Source organism: Miscanthus floridulus, chromosome 2 (assembly GCF_019320115.1).
Source record: "Miscanthus floridulus cultivar M001 chromosome 2, ASM1932011v1, whole genome shotgun sequence".
NCBI classification, from domain to species: domain Eukaryota; kingdom Viridiplantae; phylum Streptophyta; class Magnoliopsida; order Poales; family Poaceae; genus Miscanthus; species Miscanthus floridulus.
In genome coordinates, this window is record NC_089581.1 from 170,492,952 (window position 1) to 170,512,962 (window position 20,011).

A 20,011-nucleotide genomic window follows, 5' to 3' on the forward strand; every position below is an offset into this window, starting at 1 on the left:
GTAACCCAACTATCGTAAATATGTATTAACATTATCGTAAATTAGTATATAAAATTATCGTAAATAGAGGTGGCTACAGAATAACTTATTTTGTAGCTGGCTACTGAATATACTCTCCATATCCATATATATATATATATATATATATATATATATATATATATATATATATATATATATAGAGAGAGAGAGAGAGAGAGAGAGAGAACTATTACTATGTAGCTAGCTACATAATAACTAATTCTGTAGCCGAACCCAACACGGCTATCCCGATCCCGACACGAGGCACCGAATCAACACGACACATGCACTCCGGCTCCCGTGATTCCCGCTCGGCTGGCGCTTGGCTTCTGTAGCCGAAGCCAATTGATAGACTGTCGTTCATTTGTTCCATATATAATCGCTACAAACCATTTCTTTAATATTTTCTCCACCACTCATTTCCTCTCCATCCGGATCACAGGCAGAGTAGCAACGGCGACGCCTCCTCCTCCTTCCCCACCGGCGACGGCGCCTCCTCCCTCACGACGGCCACGGCTAGTTCTCCCCCACGGCGGCGGCAGCTCCTCCTTCCAACCGGTGGCCGCGGCTGCTCCTCCCCCGTGTGCCCCTGCCTCGCACAGATGCGGTCCAGCTGTATATTCTAATATAATAAGAAGAGTACTATATATACACACGTGTTTGTTTATCTATACATGCTCTGTATTGTATGGTATATAGGAGTATTCTAGTAGGCCCCACACCCTTAGATTTGGTGGGTGTGGTATCGTTATCTCGCCAGCGCCGTGCCATACTACGCTTTTATTTGCACTGCGTCGATCAGATCTGTTCCGCCTGTCGGCAGACGGATCCCGTGGATCGGCGAAAGAAAAGAGCAGCGCCATTCGTAGTGCCAGTAGCTTTTGTCAGGTACATTATACATGCAAGAACATCATCACTTCCTCCTCTCTTGGCGCAAAGGCAGGCAGTGCAGAAATACCTGAATACAAACTCGTGCACTGCTTTACTCCCTACAGCATCTCCAAAGTCCTCTAAGGCCTGGTTGAATACTTATGAGATCGCTGGATTTTAAAAGCTAGATTGCTAGAAGTTGGATTATAAAAGCTATGTTAATAGGCTATTTGGATCCATAGATTGCAAAAGTTAAAATTGGTTGCTTCTCAATGTAAAATTACCGTACTATCCTCATTCTTTGATTTTTTTTTTTTTTTTTTTTTTTTTGCCGTTGTGTCAATTTGAGGGGCAGAATTGTCAAGTTGATTCTAGAAGCTAAAAAAAACAGAGTTGTTGAGCTTGCTCGATTGTGAGATCTAGAACCCCCTAGATTGTATAAGCCGAGGAAAAGTGGTATTTGTTTGGATCCTAGCTAGCTCATAGAAGTCGGCTTTCTGGGGGCTTAATATCTCAATCTATCCTAAAAAAACTATCATATTAAGAGCATCTCTTAGATCCTTTCTAAAACTAACTCCCTAAATCGTTATTTAGAGAGTCATTTGAGTAAAAATCGCTTTTCTATATCTTTGTACCATCCAACAACTTTTTTTTATCTTATGTACACTCTAGAGAGTTATCCTCGATCTCCATCTTTAGCTAGCGAGCAATCCGAAACAGAGAATGTCTACGTTTAAATATCCAGCTGAATAGACTCTTGGAGGGTATTTTTCACCCATGTCTCTAATTCCTAGAAATTAGGAATTGGAGTTGCTCTAAGGGCTTGATTGGTACAACTCCGGTTCCAACACTAGCGAAAGTGTTCAACCGCATTCATACAACGCTGCAGCTGCAATGGATGGCTATAATCTCTCTCACATTGCACTATGCATACAACTGCAACCCGTCGAATTGTAGCTCAGGCGAACACTTCTAACTTCTGCAGAGGAGGCAAAGGAGTTGTATCAAACACTTTAGGTGGATGGGCTGTATTCTGGTGAATATTATAGGAGCCAGAGCTATTTTGAGATCTAGAGGAGGAGCTGTAATTTATGGCTTCTTCCGAAGCGTTCTAACTCCTTCAAAAGAGCACTTGAGGAGGAACTATGCCAAACATGTTATTGTGCCTTTTCCTTACTTCGACAGTCTGTCAATACCTCTCCCTTCTTTGGTGGTTACAAATATTTCCTCATCTTCTCCTAAATAAATCTATCACCCCTAAAAGTGCAAGGACTATCCTAACCATTATTTTTTCTACACATGTGGACCCCATTCCATATGGTTATTGGTGGAGATATGTTGAGATACTTGTGTAGTGTAGCGACTTCTTCAATATCCACAAAATTAACACTGGGCGACCCCAGGTACTGAGCTGGAGAATACAAACGCCCAGGACGTCTCGCTCCCTAGCTACGTACGGAGTACGTATGTAGGCATCACGATCGTTAGGCTCACCTGCAACTGCAATGCAAGACGAGATCGTTTCTCTCCTTGGAATTGGATGGTCATGGAAACCATCGCGGTCCTCGCAGGAAAACCCGCGATCCGATTTTCTGCCGGGGACGCGGACCCGGCCGCGGAGCCGCAGCGACGTGTCCACGCGCGGCGCCGGAATCTCACGCAGGCGAAAGGGAAATCGTTCGCGGAATCGCGCGACCGGCCGGGCCAGATCCAACCAATTCAGATTTTGTTCATCAGGGATGCCGTTTCTTTTTTTTTTTTTGCCGTTCTGCTCTGTCGATCTAAACAAATTTTCCTTACCGTTCAAAAAAAAAAGAGAACAGATTTTCCTCTGGGCCCGTGTGGTTGGGTCACGTACGACGCAATCCCGTTCGTCCCGCCTGCGCCTGGTCGGGATAGGCAGGCAGAGGGCAAGCGGGGCAAGCGCTGCACGTGCGAGACCTATCGTCACTTGGTTTCTCCACGTGCCTGCGAGGAAACGGACGGAGAAAATTAGTGGAAAAAAAAAACGTCCCCAAATGAAAAGTACTCCCTCCGTCCCAAAATAAAAGATGTTTTGGGTTTTCGTGCCACAAGTTTGACTTAATTTGTAGAAAATACGTGCAATATTTACATCTTCAAATAAATTTGTTAAAAAACTAGACAAAAAGATCTTTTCGATGATACTAATTACTTAGCATAAATATTTATATATTTTAATATATAATTGCCGGTAGTCGTTTCTCGAAAAGCGAAAACGTCACTTATTTTGGGACGGAGGGAGTAAGTCTACTTTTGTACTTTTGGCCCCTCAACTAATCATGTTGGTCTAATTTTGATTCTCAACTATAAAACTGTCTGGTTCAGGAACCTCAAGTTTGAAACCCGTTCACTCTTGGTATCTAGACACAATTGTGGCTATGTTCATGCCGATGTGTACCTGGTTTTGACCCGCAACGCTGGCTTTGACCGCCACCTAGGACGCACGCACGGAGGGATAGCCGCGCTCGCAGCTGATTTACGCCGCAGAGCGCCGCCTCCGCCGGACTCTTCGCGCGCAGACCGCACCTCCTCCGCCGGCCACTGCGGCCCGCTCCCCGAGCACATGCTCTCCATCGGCGCGCTGGCCGTCGTCACCTTCGTGGGCGCCGCCTCTCGACATCGCCTCCACCCGCGCCCTCCACCCCTTGATCGACCTCTCCGACCCCCTCCACCACCTCCGCCTCTTCGAAGCGCCGCCAGCCGGAGGTGCTCGACGAGGACACCTACGTCGACACCATCGAGCGCATCATCGAGCGAGACTTCTTCCTGGACCTCCCTCGCCTCCGCGACCGCCTCGATTGGCTCCAGGCTGTGCGGTCCCGCGACCCGCTCATCCTCCGCGATGCGCAACTCAAGATCCTGGACCACCGCCGCCGCCGCGTCCAGCGCCGTGGGACGGGGCCCGTCCCCACACCGACGCCGTCCACCTCCACTGCGCTCCGCTCCCCGTCCTTCCTCACCACCCCCGCCGGATCCGTTGCCGACGGCGTAGGAGCACCCGAGGAGGAGGAGGACGACGTCGCGGACGCGCTCTCCCTCAACAGCTTCTTCTGCCGCTTGGCCTCTCCCTCACCCTCCGGGAAGAGCATCCAGCGGCACGGGTGGATGCGCGGGTCTAGCAGGGCGCGGCCACGCGGGGAGGCGGCGGTGGCACGCCAGTGGGAGCAGACCGCGCAGAAGTGGAGGTAATCCAGGAAACTGCCCATGGTGAGAACCCGTGTCGAGATGAGCTGCGTCAGCTCGACGTGGAGCGACGCCCAGTCTGGCGCCGCCTCCTCGCGCTCCCCGCCATCGCTGCGCCAAGAAGCACCCTGCCGCAGTGGCTCGCACGCCCATCCCCTACGCCACCTGTGTTTTCTTTAAAAAACCACGTCAAGACCGCGCTCACCCCGTCTACGTCATGTGTGGGGATGTCAAAGGCGACGGCGAGATTGGGCCTCTCCGTCGTCTCCACCTTCTCCTTTGGCTTCCTCCTCGGGATGGGCAGCACGCTGGAGACGCTGTGCGGGCAGGCGTACGGCGTGGGGCAGCTGGACTTGCTGGGCGTCTACGCGCAGCGGTCCGTCGTGGGACGCGCTCCTGGGGCTCTGGCCTTTCGCCAGGCTCTCCCTCGCCTCCGCCGTCATGCTCTGCCTCGAGGTCTGGTACATGACGGTGCTCGTCGTCCTCACCGGACGCCTCGACGACGCAGAGATCGCCTCGACGAGCTGGGCTCCGACCGGCCACGCGCCGCCAAGCACGCGGTGGTGGCGCAGTCGCTGGCCATGGGGCTGGTGGCCATGGTGCTCTTCACGGGCGACCGGGACATGTGGGCGCCCGTGGGGAAGGTGGCACACTTGCTAGCGCCGACCATGGTGCTCAACAGCGTGCAGCCGGTGATCTCCGGGGTGGCCATCGACGGCGGCTGGCAGGCGCTGGTCGCCTACATCAACCTCGGCTGCTACTACGCCGGTGCAGTTCGGTTAAGTTGATGACGCGTGGGCCCCACATTGGACAAAACAGCTCCACGTTGGACAAAACAGCCTCACCTGTTAAAAGTGAACGGTTTTAACAGTTGTGGTACTAGCATTAGAGCAAGGCTAATAATACAGCCGGCTTGCTGGCTGTAAGGTTCCTTGCAGCCTTCTCTCAGCCCACTCATATAATAGTTAGCTCTTTACAGTTAATACATGGCCCACTTGTCTCTCTCACAGACTTTCTTGGTTTTTGTGTCCAAGCCGGCTGTAAGCTTACAGCCCGCTTCTCCTCTCTCTCCTCCCTTCTCTCCTCTACCTCAGTATTTAGTCGCCTTACAGCCTACTATTATACTTGCTCTTAGACGGTTTTATAGTTGATGATCAAAATTAGACCAACATAATATTTAAGGGACCAAAAGTAATCCAATCAAAAAAGAAAGCCGGCAGGGCAGCTGCCGCGCAGAGAAAGGAGGGGCCGTGTGGACGCCGGCGGCTCACGGCCGAGGAAGGCCCTTGTTGGGCGGCTGGGCTCGGTGCGTGGCGGCCTGCGCGCGGCACGCTGCCCGCACCGCGGACGCGCCGCAGCCGTCCAGTCCGATGCGCTGCTCTTTTTTCTTCCCCTCCTTTTCTATACCGTTCGCTGCGAAACTGCTGGAGCGTTTGGCATCTATCTCTGGAGTCTGGACTCCACAAACGCTAGCGACGGTCTGGCTGGTCTGGCGACGACTCACGCAATTATTGACAGCCTCGCGGGCGGCAACTGGCCGCTACATCACACGATTTACTGTTGCCAACAACATGGATGAGCTCATATATGATTCAATTCATGAGTTATTTATAATCACCCTTCGCCACCGCAACTGTGCACTGTACACCACTAGCGACAGATTGTCACCAGAGATAGGCATGGACACGTAACCCTTACTATACACGATTTGTAAAAAAAAAAAAAGAATATACTCCGGCAGACAAAATGAAACAAGGCATGTGCTAAACGCCAGGTTAGACACAAGATTGAGACAGCCGGTTTATGCTTATTTCGATTTATTCTCCCTAAAAAAATATTATTGAATCAGCCAAAATTAGCAGAAATACCAACATGGCCTCGTCGGCTGGCTGCCTGGCTCCAAACCCACCGGGCTAAGGAAAAGGATCTGATCTGAAGCTTTCAAACCCAGCACCCGCGATCACGATTACCCACTAAACTAATCCACCAATAGACCATCACTCGCCTGAACGAAACCAGAAAAGAAAAGGGCGCGGCGGAGTAGTGCAGGCAGCATGACGAAATTAGTTTACAGAAAAAAAAAATGGAGCGGCGTGAGGAGGGGAATCCAAAGCGGACGCCGAGCGAGCACCGAGCAGGCAGGCGGGCGAGAGAGCCGTGCGGCTGGCGAACTCCCCTCCTATCCGGGTGCAGCCAGCCGGTAGCCGCCGCAGCCTGCTAGTGCTATATGACCCCCGCACCCCACCCAAAACCTCCCCTTTTCCCCTTCACAGCCCTGTACCAGTAGTGTACTAGTACTACTATCCCCGCTACCGCTAGCCGCCGCGCTGCTCCTCTGGTGGCGGCTCGCCTCCCTCCCCCCACCCTTACCCGCCGCCGCCGCCGCCTCCTCTCGCTCCCTCCTCCTTACCCCGAGCTTAAGCTCGTGCTACCTGCCTACCTATCCGTAGGAGAGGAAGAGGGGAGAAGGGCCGGTCGGTCGGTCGGGGGCTCTCGGATCTCGCCGCTGCCTCCTCGTCCGTTGGGATCTCGCTCGTCTCGCGCCATGGCCGCCGTCGCGCCGCCCCCAGCACCCGCGCCCGCCGCGCCGGCACCGGCTGCTGCTGCTGCTGCTGCTCCGGCTCCGGCTCCGGCTCCTGCCACCGTCCCTGTCGCGGATCGTATCCTTTATTTCTGTGCTGCTGGGCGTCAAAGGTTTTGGCTTTACGAGGGTTTCGTTTGCGTCGTTGGGGTCAAAGGTTTTGCCTTGGCTGCTTCTTTGGGGGTTAAACGTTTTGTCTTCCCATGGCGGCTGCACCGGCCGGTACCGTGTCAAGTGCTCTTTGTCTGTCCTTCTGCCCTGTTCGCTTCAATTGTACAGATCCATACGTTTGTTTTCACTGTTGCTTGCAAGCTACCGTGGATAAAAAAACATATTTTTCCATGCTTTTGTAACTGTTTTGTTGCTACTACTCGTCAGGATTTAGTAGCTTGCGACCTCTGGGATCTAGAAATAATCTTGTTACACCTTAATTCTTCGGTTTGCTGCTGTACGAAGAAACCACACATCTGCTGCAGAAGTTGTCGCTGGGTACACAGCCCAAGGTGGCGGCAGATGCAACAGAGCCTGCTGCTGCTGCCAAGAAGGTAGAGATACAAGCAGAAGCTCTCATGGGTTCTCATCTTGTCCGTGTTGATGGTTTAATCGAGATAATCTGTGCTGATTCGATCGCTTATTCGTGCTGTTTATTTAATCAGCAGGGTGCCGTGACGAGCCAGCCACTGAGCGTGGCGATCCCGCCTGAGCGGTCCATCACGCCGGTGCTTCAAGACTTTATGGATCCCAACCTGTTCTATCTACCAGCCTATTACTATGGAGGTGAGGAGCTTGTGGTGATCATGTCTAAGCCAGCGCCAGTATTTTAGCCCTCTTCTGTTTGTTGCTTTCGTATTCCTTGTGGCGTCTGATGAACATAATTTGAATTATTCGTTGCTCTTGAGAGTTCTGTGATTTGCTAACTGAATTGTCTGGTTCTTGCCTTGTCTCGCAGGCTACGACAGTTCCATGAGCGAGTGGGATGATTATCCGAGATATCTAAATTCAGATGGAGTGGAGATTGCCCCAGTAAGTTATCCTATAAGATCTTATCCCTTCATGTGTCATGTGATGCTTCCCATGATTGTTTGCATCCTATGTCTTATTCTTAATGTAGAAATGCTGGAATGGTCAAATTGCTTGCTACTACTGTCTACTGATACCTGTACTGTCGAGTCTATTGTTGGACATGTAATAAGTGGAAAGCTGTTCACCCTCTTTTTGGGGTGTGGTTTCTGCTTTGGTTGGTTCCCTCTTTTCCTTATGCTCTCTGCACTGTTACCTCTTCTTGCAAAGGTTGTTTTTCTTGTCTGCAACTATCATCTTGTCATTGAAATTCTGCATCTTGTATCTTGTGAGGTTGTTTGGACCTAATCGCTACCATTCCATTTGGACTGGAGCAGAAAATGAGCTAATTTTCCCCTAGTGCCCTCCCAACGTGTTATGGATTGGAAGGGGTTTTTCCTCTATCCAAACAGGACCTGATGCGTCTCTCATAGTCATGCTACTCTTGGAAACATCATGATTAACCATTTCAATGGGTCTTTTGGACTTTTGCAGGCAGTATATGGAGATATTTATGGATATGGGTATGCTCCTTATGGGGCATACTCTCCTGCCACTTCCCCAGTTCCAACGGTTGATGGTCAGATGTTTGGTGCGCAGCATTACCAGTATCCAACTGCGTATTTTCAGCCTCCTACACTAGTTCCTTCTACCACTCAAAGCGACCTCCAGTCTTCTAACAATCCTGAAAAGCCAGCAGCTAAAGCAGATCCTGCCAAAACAACCACTAACAGTGTTCCAAATGGTACTGCTAACAGTAACAGTAACAGTGGAACTGTACCCCTTGCATCAAGCCAACAAAATTCATCACTGACACCTGATGGAACTTATAGGGCGCCCTTGCTAGGTGGAGTTCCTTCTGCTGGTTACCTGGACACGACATATGGGTATGACAGCACAGGGGCACACTTTGCATGGTATGATGGCTCTGCTTATGCAACTGGACAGCAAAGAACAACTACAACTAATCATTATCCATCCTCAACATTCAGTGGGAATGGTTCCTCAGCAAGATATCAGAACAAGAGCTCCACCACGCAGCAGATGGTAAGTTCAGAGAAATTATCTTGATAATATTTTTATTAAATACAGCTGTGTTATTTATGTATTTTTCTTCTGTTTATGCATGTTCCCTTCGAGGCTAATGACTCCACTGTTTCATAGTCACTATAGGATAAATGTTATTGCTTATTCATGGCTCTTAGTTTAACCAGATAGGAAGCATAATAATGTTGTGTAGAATTGAATTTGTGTTTTAACACTTCTAGGGCTGACTGGGCCTGTCAATACAAGAAATATGTGCTTTCTGATTGAGCAGCTTACAAACTTTTAGGTTTTGCCTTCTAATTTGAGTTGACTATGATGATATACTTCGACTCTGTATTACATCTGTTGGCAGGCTCACTCATGTTTTTTCTCTGTATTGTCTTCAAGCAGGGTATGCAGAACAGAAGACCTACAACTACATCAGCAGCTCCTACTTATCCCAATAGGATGTACCCTAGCTCCCGACCTTATACCCAGTATGGGAATTCAATAAAAACTGGTCTTCCCTACGGGAGTAACGGTTATGATTCCAGGATATATGGTCGATGGGGTCTTGGTATGGATAACAGGTACAGGCCTAGGGGCCGTAGTGGATACTATGGTTATGGCAATGAGAGTCAGGATGGAACAATCGAGTTAAACAGAGGTCCTAGATCTGGCCGTTTCAAGAACCAGAAATTGTACGGTCATACTGTCACTATTGCTGTGAAAGGGCAGAGTCTTCCTTCTGGTGAAAGCAAGAATGATAGTGCCGTGCCTGATAGAGCACAGTTCAATAGAGATGACTTCCCTGTTCAGTACGATGCTGCAAAGTTCTTTGTCATTAAATCGTATAGCGAGGATGACATCCACAAGAGTGTAAAATACAATGTCTGGGCAAGCACAACCAATGGAAACAAGAAGCTTGATGCTGCTTATCAAGAAGCACAGTCAAAGGGCTCTTCTTGCCCTATATTCCTGTTTTTCTCAGTAAGGATCTTTTCCTCATTTGGTATTTCATTATGAATGTCAAGTTAGTTTTCTTTGTCTGATATGCCATTCACAATGAAATTTCAGGTGAATACAAGTGGTCAGTTTGTTGGTGTTGCTGAAATGACTGGTGCTGTTGATTTTGAGAAAACTCTGGAGTATTGGCAACAGGACAAGTGGAATGGTTCCTTTTCTGTCAAGTGGCACATTGTCAAGGACGTGCCTAACAATATTCTCAAGCACATCATCCTAGAGAACAATGAGAACAAGCCTGTCACGAATAGCCGTGACACTCAGGAGGTAAGCATAATCCATGTTTTTTTCAAGTTTCCTGAATTGCAAAACTTGCCATCTTGCCTCCTTACTTTACCCTTTTGACGATAATGTAGATACACCTTGAACAAGGCCTTCAGATGCTCAAGATCTTCAAGGATCATGTCAGCAAGACGTCCATCCTGGATGACTTTGCCTTCTATGAGAGCCGCCAGAAGTTGATGCAGGATAAGAGGTCGAAACAGCAGCAGGTCCAAAAGCAGGTACATTTGAAATTCCAAATACATGCCTTTATTTATCAACTGCAGATTTCATCACCTTGTCCGTCTAATGCCTGTGGGTTGACTGTCTTGAATCATCCAGGTCTGGGATAGTAGGACCCCCATTTCTGTCACTAGCGAGCAACAGCAGGAAGCTGCTAACGGGAAGCCCAATCCGTCTGATGTACCAAATGGCGTCACTGCAGAGGTGAAGGCGGTGAAGGCTCCCGCAGAGAAACCCGTCCTCACCAACGGAGTCACCACCACTCCTGCTGTGTCCTATGCAGCAAAGGTGGCCCAAACAGCAACAGAGAAACCCATCCTTGCCAACGGAGTCGCCAAGACCGGTTAGCTCGACCGCCCAACCAATGCTCCATAGCTAGCCACAAGCGAGGTTGGATGTCCTGAAGACTCGACTGAGGCGCGCGGTGCAAGGGAACTGGTGACCAACCAAGGCAGGCTGTGGAACTGGGCAGCATGGCCCCAAGAGCGATGCTGCTCCATCTCATCGCTACTGGAGAGCAGTTGGCTAGTTGTTAGCGTTTTCCCTAGTTTCTCTTTTCGCTGTGTTCCCCGTTTCAGTTTGCTTATATATAGCCCGAAGACTCTTTTCTACCGTAGTATCAGAATGCCAGAGACCTGTGGCTGGACAAAGGGATTTGCGAAGGCCGTCTGGTTGGGTGTGTGTTGCGTCATCGGGGTCTGAGTATACCCTGTTCTGTTCGTCGTTATATTGAGTGGATCTGAATGAAAGTGGGTTAGATTGGAGCTTTTCTGTTCTTTTCCCCTTTACTTTTCCGGTTTGATTATTGCGGACTCTCTTCTCTATCCGTCCATCGTCTGGTGATGGTGAATGGTGCTCGGCCGCTGGATTCGGTTCGGTGCTCCACTAGACCGCCACCGCATTGGGTTAGTGGGGACTAGGGAGCTGTTGCAAAGATGACAAAGCAAAAGGGCCGCTTTTTGCCGTAGTCTGCTTTGCTTAATTTGGCTTGGCACTCTGCATTAGCCACCTTTCTAAAGTTGTCCAAATTCATCAGTTGCCCAAATTCATGACCATCAATTTGGTGACAGAAATTTGGGCGTGTCAAAGTAGGAAACACATTTGTGCTACAAGTAGCAGGTGCAGGTTACTGATGATCAAGTGCTATGTCCTGTGCTGTCCCCGGGCAAAGGGCGGAGAGGGAGATTTTTCATCGACGGTGGAAACTGGAACGGATGGGCCTGTGGCTGGTGAACCCGGTTGGGGAAGCTCTGGCCTACTACAGCACTAAAGGTCTTCACGAGAGAATTCCTTATTTAATACTGGAAAAATGAATCGTTTCTTTTTTGGTCCTAAAATTTTCTTCGTTCTCTATTTGACACTCACTAACTTTCATCCCTAATTTGACACTACCGTCAAATCCGTTAGCTAACGGTGTTAACTGGCTGTTAAAAAGACGTTTTTGCCCCTAGAAAAAAAAGCGGCGAAGCAAATTTGAGAGGGAAAAAAACTTGCGCCCACCTCTGATGCATGCGCCCAGCTGAAAAAAAAAAAGGCACAGGCTTTTTTTCCTCTCAAATTTGCTTCGCTGCTTTTTTTTCTATAGGCAAAAACGTCTTTTTAACAGTCAGTTAACACCGTTAGCTAACAGATTTGATGGTAGTGTCAAATTAGGGATGAAAGTTGAAGTGAGTGTCAAATAGGAAACGAAGAAAATTTCAGAACAAAAAGGAACGACTCATTTTGCCAGTGTCAAATAAGGAATTCTCTCTTCGATTTCACGCCATCAACGCACCGCGCTATCCTCTTGGAGCCGTAAAGAGAAGTAGGGTCTGTTTACACGGCTTTGGCTCCGGCAACAACTTCTGTGGACGAGCGAGAGAAGCCTTACCGATGACTTTGGTGAACAATAGAGAGAAATCAGGAGTTGAATCGCAAAGTGGTCCCCTTCTCAGACGCTCCGACTGTCCAGAGAAACATTTGTGCCCCGTTTGCTGGGGCTTGTTTAGTTTATAAGCTGTATTTTTTCAGTCATTAAATAATATTTTTCTCTCATACCAAATCAGCCAACAGTATTTTCAGTCATGCGCTCTGTTTATTTGGGTTTGTTTGGCTTATAAGCTATGACTGAAAGTACTGTTGGCTGGTTTGGTGTGAAAGAAAAATAATGTTCGTTGGCTAATAATCCATGGCTTATAAGCCAAATATGACCAAATGAACAAGCTGATGACTTATCAGCCAAACAAGTCTAAGCAAATGGAGCGTTTGTCGAGAACACCGATTTTTATATAGGGTTGTGCACAGCGAGCAGGGAAGGATTGCAACCTAGTAGTTTTTATGTTGTCACACTTTAGTCTCAAATGCAATTTGTCTCTACAAAGTTTTGCAATATTAAAGCACTATAGAACTCCAGGGAAAAAAAAGAAAAACATTTTTTTTATGTTGTGACACTTTTGTCTGTTCAAAATTTTGCAATGTGAAAAGCATTGTAAAACTTCTACAGAAAAAAAGGAGAAAAAGAAGTTTTTATGTTGTGACGCTTTTGTCTCAGATGCAAAAAAAAACTAAAAAAAGAAGGAAAAAAATTAAAATTTATGTCAGAAGTGGGATTTGAACCCACGCCCTCGTTAGAGGACCAGAACTTGAGTCTGGCGCCTTAGACCACTCGGCCATCCTGACCTTTTTGATTGATTTTCTGATAATATTATATAAATATCCTATCCGCGGAGTTGCATACAAGCACACTTCGCAAATATCTGCTGTGCTTCCACGTTCTTACAGCATGTTCGGTTGGCTGGTTCATATCGTTGCTAGTCCGTAAAGAAGTACTGCTGGTTGGTTTGTGTGAGAGAAAAACACTATTTCGGCTGAAAATTTACGATCGTTTACGACAAGCTACAACCAAACGAACAGACTGTTAAGCTGTACACTTGTGAGCTGTGACACACGGCCACATTTTTTTCTCTCACTTTTCTTATATGAGGTATCAGATTTTTTTAATCGTTGTTTAGATGATAGATAGTTTTGTCATTGTTTAACTATAAAAAATATTATGAAATATCTCTTGAGAGTTTTTTTAAGTGAAGGGGGAATATATTAAAACTTCACACGATACATTTCAAATTACACATGAAAAATATAAAATAAAACCGATACAATGTATCTAAATTATCCTATCTTCTTTCCCACCGAATTTCGTCGATGTAGACATGCTTCAAATTAGCAAAGTTTTGTTGAACATCGAAAGCAAAGTACAATCCTTATGCCAAAGTCATATGGTCAACCCTCGATATGTTGCAAGATCCAATGTTTCGGAACCCATTCAAAACACATCAAAAGCGATGAAATAACATTGATAGTTAAAATCATTAGGAACACCATAGGTATCAGATTCAACACCTCTAACCTTATTCGTCATGGTTGGATGTCTGATTTCTGCTTTGTCATCATCGACGATGAGGCCGATGATTTGGAGCACCTCTTTCTTTATAGATAATGTCCACAAATTAACCTCTTGCGATGAAATTGAGGCTTGCAATGACGACCTCAACGTGGTCATCACCAAAGTCACCATAGATAACAAACATCCAACCAAAAATTATATGATTTCGTTAGTAGAATTGTTTGAACTAAACCAAAGTAAACTAGATAAGAAAACTGCTGTAAATGAGAGAAGGGTCCCCTATTCCTTACCGTCGGTGAACTCGCCGGAGAAGAATAAGAGGGGCCCTAGGCAGAGGCCGGAGACGACTATCTCGCGAGTACAGGTCCCTACTCCCTAGGACCTTTTCCACGCCTCCATACAATGAACTCTCTCTCTAAAAATGTCTCTTAAGAGTTATCTTTTGAATTATTGTATAAGATTCATCTAAAATTCATGCACGCGAAATATAACAATTTCTTTTTACATTGGCGTATAATACATAGCATCTCTACCGAAGAGGGGGAAAGAGCACGAAAAAGCGCGAGAACGAAGGAAGGAGGCGACAGGGAGAAAGTTGAAAGTGTCATCTATCCGGAGCACTGAGCAGCTCCAGGATATGAGGCTGCGGTGAACGCCGCCCCGCGTCTGGAGAGGGCTCTGATCCTCCTCTGCCATCCCCCACATAACACTCTCCTCACTCCCACTCCCGCCCCAATGGCCACCTCCTCCGTGCTCCCGCTGCACCTCCCGTCCTGCGCACGCCGGGCCAGCACCGCCTTGCGCGCCTCCGCGGCCCCGGCGGCGGCGACGGCGACGACCGCGCAGTCCCTGGAGGAGTCGTTCGGGCGGAAGGGCCTGCGGTTCGTGGCCGATCCGGCCGGCGGAGCTCCCACCGCGGAGCTCAGCGTGCGGAACGGCAGCTCGCTGCACCTCCGCCTCGGCGACGGCCTTGTCACGTCCTACAAACCCAAGGTGTACTGGAAGGACGGCGGGTGCCGGGAGGTGCTGTACACCGTGGCGGGCAAGGGCGGCGTCGGCCTCGTCCTCAACGAGGCGTCGTCCTCGTCCGGCGGCGCGGGCATCGCCGCCCAGTGGTCGCTGGTCGACGGCGCCGAATGGACCGTCAGGGACGCCGACTCCGACTCCTACAACGCCGTGCAGGTGCATTTTTCTCTTCTTTTGGTACTTTTCTCCTGGGAAAAAAAAAACGATATGCGAAGCACTACCGTGAAACATATTTCAGGTTGAGCTTGGGTGCACCAAGGGGAAGCTGGACATCTCGTACGTGGTGACGCTGTACGGGGTGAGCATGGCGACGGCGGTGATCGTCCGGAACACGGGCAGCAAGCCGGTGGAGCTGACGGGCGCGGTGCTGAGCCACATCAAGTTCGACAAGCGAGGCGGCACGGCCGTGGAGGGCCTCCGTGGCTGCCCCTACTGCTCCCAGCCGCCGCCGGCCGCCGCCTTCAGCCTCCTGTCCCCAGCGGAGGTCATGATGCGGGAGGACCCCGGCTGGTTCAGCGGCGGCGGCGAGGAGCCGCGCCAGGGCGTCTGGACCGTCGAGGAGGACCTCTACACCGTGCTCAAGAAGAAGGTGAGCCGGGTGTACGCGGCGCCGCCGGAGGAGAGGAAGAAGCGCGTCTACAGCACCGCGCCGTCCAAGTTCACCACCATCGATCAGGTTCGATCGAGCGCACGTTCTTTCTCTGGTCCTCATCATCATCAACAACAATTCAACATGCAGATTATCCATCCTCTCTCGCGATACTGAATCACAACGTTTGCTGCCGTGAATCTGCAGTATAGCGGGCTCGGGTTCAGGCTGGTGAGGATGGGGTTCGACGACATGTACCTGTGCAGCCCGGGAGGCATGTACGAGAAGTTCGGCAAGGACTACTTCCTGTGCACGGGGATGGCGTCCATGTTGGTGCCCGTCGTCGTCAACCCAGGCGAGGAGTGGAAGGCGGCACAGGTCATCGAGCATGACAACTTGTAACTTTTTTTTTCTTCTTTTGGGTGAACGGAATTACAGAATCGAATGGCAGCTCCATGTGTACATTATCGTATACATGTTGATGGGCCTCGGTCTCCAGTGGGATAGATTAATACAGATAATTCTTTCCGTGGGAAGCAGCTTGTACTGGCCAGCGACGGTCACATGGCTATGCCACGGCATAGCTCGTTAGCACGAGCGGCGGCCTACAGGACTCCGCCTCCGCCCAGCCAACTTTTTTGTTTTTTAAGTCATTTTTTTTGAATTTTTTTTTCACAAATATACCTCTGAATGTATGATTTTAAAATCTGGACCCTTAGCCCGACGCCATCGTTGGTGGCGCCGAGCTTACACGTTTCGGCGCCATATATTTTGCCGCCTAGATCTTGGGCTCGACGCAGACGTGGCGGTGACTTGACAAGCAGCGTGACGCCGTAGATCCTGGCGCCGAGCACAAGGAAGAGGGGGAAAGGAGGCGTGTTGCTGCGTACAGGGATGAGAGGGAGAAGAAGCTTGAGCGTGCACGCCGAGCGAAAGCAGCGATGGAGGAGAATCACGATGCCCTGAGGAAGGGAAAGTGGTCTCGTTGCACTCAGTAGTTTTCATGACTTGCTAGTTCTATGGTTTATTCATGAACAATGTTGTCTACTGTCGGCACGTACTTCTAGTATTATTGTATTGTTTAATGTGGCATAGTATTGGACTTTTCATTATGTAGTTGTTTTCATTATTTGTGGTCATAATATTCAGTATAATATTACGGACCTAGTGAAATGTGATCACGTGCTGCAAACAAAAACCCAACGAAGTAGGACATTATATAATTCAACACACAAAACACATAAAATGGCATGTGAGAACATGTACCGAACTAGGGTACATAGTTCCTTCGACTAAACCTAACATGCCTTAGGTAATTAAACCAAACAACAAACACATAAATGTGTCATGTGAATAAGATATGGTCGTCCTAGCAGTGTGGCCACATAGCAAATTGTGTTGCACCTTCTCCATAGTAGCCTCCCATTGTTGGTGGTGGTGGTGGCGGGGGTGATGGCGGAGGCCCCTTGTTCTTGTGGTTAGGGCAGGTGTAATATGGATCATTGCAGAGTGCCTCCTGTGAATCGACACTATTGTTATCATTGTCCTGTTCGTCGTCCTTATAACCACTGTTAACTTTCCTTTCGAGATCAAAGATACGGTCCTGCAGGTAGTAGATGTAGTTCGCATGTGGATAAATAGGTCGAGGATCGACTCACCTAGTGAATCCACAGTTTTCTTCGACCAAGGAAGACTGCAATAAGTATGTCATGTAAGTTATATAGAAGAGAAACATATTGAAGAAACAAATAGTAATAGCAATTACCCATGCTTGCGGGCATTTGAAGAAACGACGACCTCCATCTATTCCCTCGGTGAACATCTGCACTAGATAGTCCTCACCATGCATGCATTTTGGCCACTCTTCTTTTCGTTCATCATATCCTCTCAGTGGTGTCTCTTTGGTGAAATCATTTTTGCTCTCAACTGGGAACCTCTCATAAAGAACTTTCTCAAAGAAATCGGGACCAAGAGAACCCTCCCACACAATGGTAGTTCCCTTCTCCTTTCCTATCCCTCTGGACGACCCTTCAGACATTGGTACTGCAACGAAAGAAAATAGTAGTTGGGAAGTAAGTAGCAATGCATCCAACATTGCGTATATATAGGCAGAGGCAGGTTTAGTTGCCATTTCAATGTGTTATAACTGGTCACAAGAAGCCTAATTAGTTTCACTGAAGATCCTATTTCAATGGACACTGAAAAGTCTAGATTCATTTTCTGAAAAGTCTATTCGTCGTTGACATGATAAATCACTGGAAAGCCTAGATGTTATAGGTGTACTATATAAGTGAAGTGATAAATCGTTGCTGTCATCGTACTCCTCATCTTTGTAACTGAAAAGTCTATTTTTATTGTCTGAAAAACATAAATTTGTTCACTGTTACTGAAAAGTCTAGATTCATCTGCAAAGCGTCTGTACGATATGATTGAACTATACACGTTCTAATGAATTACATTTAATCTGTGTACTACATTTGTGCCTTTTTAGCAGTGTAGTATAATTAATGATTCATGAAAAAAATTCATAAGAGTTTCCCTTATTTTAGGAGCATCCACGGTTACAAACAGAGACATCATTATATAATCCAAACATTTAATCGTCCAAAGAGCATAATACAACCACATCGAACATCACAATCAACATAACATGTCATGCATAGTCCAAATAGTCCATAAAGTCCATACAGTCCCAAATAGTTATAAAAAAGTAACTACAAAGTCCATAGTCTTACCCTCACTGCCTCCTAGTCTTACCCTTACCCTTGTGACCAAGAGCGCTAGTACCTAGAGTGTAAGGGTCAGGTGGACAGCGTCGCCTAGTGCATGAAGGCTGTGTAGGCTGAGTCGAGGGAGCGTCCTGGAGCTGAGACAGGCCAAGCTCCTCGTGCCTCTGGTCCACGTCGTCTTCGTCCTCGTACGCAATGCCTATGGACCCTATAGGTGCGTGGCTAGAGGAACCTAAGCCTCCTCTACCTATGGAAGGAACGTGCACGTCTTGCATCGTGGCTGTCCTGCAACCACAACGAGCAGCCACATGGCGTAGCCGACATGACAGTGTCTAAAGGCCTCGACACACTAAAGGAAGCACCAGAAAGCACAAAAGAATATCTGCCTCCTATCCTTCTATGTATTTGGTTTTAGGATATACTCATAATGCATGCCTAGATTCATCGTTTTGATTGCATTGAAAAGTACTGGCAGCTGCTCATACCCATCCTCCTAGTTCCCATATATCATCTTCTACGCTCGCTGCTTAGCCCTCCAAGCTTTATCATAAGTTATCACATAACCTCCATACAACACCTCAACGGTCCTAATAATTGTCCTAACCTTCATGTTGGGTTCTCCCTGCAATATTCCCATCAACCGCTTAGCAATGAGGGTATATGTCAACTGCCGATGCTTCAGTGTCAGCACATGGTCAGCACAATTGTGTGGCCCGACAACTTTTGTGATCTTCCACTTTCCGGTGACCTTTTACTTCCTTGCACAAACCCTCCATGGGCAGCATTCCTTGTCACACATAACTGTGTAACGGCGCTCCGCATATGAATGCAAGACCTTGTAAGACACTTACTCGGATGATTCTGTGTCAAAGGGATCTCATGAGGAGGATCTGCCACAACATCATGAGTCTGACAAGCATCTCCAACTAGCTCATTAGGGACAGATTGGGCATCGAGAACCATAGGTGCAACCTCCACATCCATATCAGCTTCCGGGACGGGAGGGTCGAAGTGTGCTTGTTGACCCATTGGTGGGGAAAACCCATGAGGGATGTGATCAACTAACACCCGATGCACAACCACGTTCAAACATTGTAGCTGACTCTTCATAGCCGATCTCACATAGTTTTCCTACTGATCCGCACACCCAATTGAGATCATTCGCCTGAGGATGTTGGGAGGAGAACCTAGGTGCAGTACACCCTCAACTGCAATGCCATCATCATCATCTCCAAGGCAATACAACTCCTCCCGAGCCCTTGCAACCATCTCACTAAATGAAGGCCTATCATTGAATAACACAGGCACACTTTGCATGTCAATAAACTCAACATATCCATAGCGATCGCTTTCAACGGTGCCTCCATGATATATGGTCACTAGGTTGTCCATCTAGTTCAAACACGTAACGAAACACATGTCCTTTAGTCCAAATTAGATGATAGATAGTACCTAACAAGTACTTTCTAACTACAAACTAAGTAAATAAGATAATAACTATATATATATATACAGTGTACTCACTAAATAGCTAGATCCTATTTAGTTAACTAAATATATAACTACCTATCAAAGTAGCTATCTAACTACATCTATGTACCTATGTATCTAGGTTTCTATATTTCTACATATCTATCTCACTAGATCACTAATTAAATCAACTACCTGAGTCATCACATTAACTAGTAAATAACAAATGCCAAAACTACTATACTACAATCAAAACTAACTACCTGAGTCGCAGCGAACGCCGGGATCGATGGCCCTAGAACGGAGTCGCAGCGGACGCCGGGCGTGGGTGAGGGCGACGAGCCGGGCCGGTGGTGGCACGGCCGGGCGCTGCAGGGGCAGGGGCCGACGGTGGCGCGCGGCGGGCGCGGGACGGCCGGCGCTCTGCGCGGCGAGGCGACGCGAGCGGCCTGGGGCCGCGGGCGTCGGCGAGGGCGGGTGCGGGTGTCGTCCGCGGTTGTGATGGCGGGCGCTGGCGAGGGCGCGGT

The 20,011-nt window shown here is 48.2% G+C and overlaps 4 protein-coding genes and 1 non-coding gene across 6 annotated transcripts; 4 read left to right on the forward strand and 1 right to left on the reverse strand.

Annotated features, from left to right (window-relative positions):
* The first annotated feature begins 4,322 nt into the window (after nucleotides 1-4,322).
* Nucleotides 4,323-4,883, forward strand: LOC136537439 (protein DETOXIFICATION 35-like). Its single transcript, XM_066529413.1, has one exon. The coding sequence runs from the start codon at nucleotides 4,323-4,325 to the stop codon at nucleotides 4,881-4,883; it is 561 nt and encodes a 186-aa protein (XP_066385510.1).
* A 1,497-nt stretch (nucleotides 4,884-6,380) lies between these two features.
* On the forward strand, nucleotides 6,381-11,055 carry LOC136535682 (YTH domain-containing protein ECT4-like). Of its 2 annotated transcripts, none has more exons than XM_066528042.1 (9): nucleotides 6,381-6,755; nucleotides 7,133-7,221; nucleotides 7,333-7,453; nucleotides 7,626-7,699; nucleotides 8,231-8,782; nucleotides 9,173-9,751; nucleotides 9,839-10,051; nucleotides 10,141-10,287; nucleotides 10,388-11,055. In XM_066528042.1, the coding sequence occupies exons 1-9, from the start codon at nucleotides 6,641-6,643 to the stop codon at nucleotides 10,634-10,636; spliced, it is 2,139 nt and encodes a 712-aa protein (XP_066384139.1). In that variant the 5' UTR covers nucleotides 6,381-6,640; the 3' UTR covers nucleotides 10,637-11,055. The 2 variants fall into 2 exon arrangements, with proteins under 2 accessions (XP_066384139.1, XP_066384140.1); XM_066528043.1 differs by having other exon boundaries at nucleotides 7,336-7,453.
* On the forward strand, nucleotides 10,670-11,055 carry LOC136535683 (uncharacterized; the record flags this gene model as incomplete). The annotated part of the gene is made up of 2 exons (XM_066528044.1): nucleotides 10,670-10,917; nucleotides 10,950-11,055. Coding segments are annotated over 2 exons (330 nt in total), but the record flags the coding sequence as incomplete, so codon positions are not given.
* Nucleotides 11,056-12,862: 1,807 nt separating this feature from the next.
* Nucleotides 12,863-12,946, reverse strand: TRNAL-CAA (transfer RNA leucine (anticodon CAA)). Its single transcript has one exon. It is a non-coding gene; the product is annotated as a tRNA-Leu (tRNA).
* A 1,349-nt stretch (nucleotides 12,947-14,295) lies between these two features.
* Nucleotides 14,296-15,821, forward strand: LOC136540631 (photosynthetic NDH subunit of subcomplex B 2, chloroplastic-like). Its single transcript, XM_066532630.1, has 3 exons — nucleotides 14,296-14,852; nucleotides 14,935-15,372; nucleotides 15,493-15,821. The coding sequence occupies exons 1-3, from the start codon at nucleotides 14,406-14,408 to the stop codon at nucleotides 15,685-15,687; spliced, it is 1,080 nt and encodes a 359-aa protein (XP_066388727.1). The 5' UTR covers nucleotides 14,296-14,405; the 3' UTR covers nucleotides 15,688-15,821.
* Nucleotides 15,822-20,011: the final 4,190 nt, after the last annotated feature.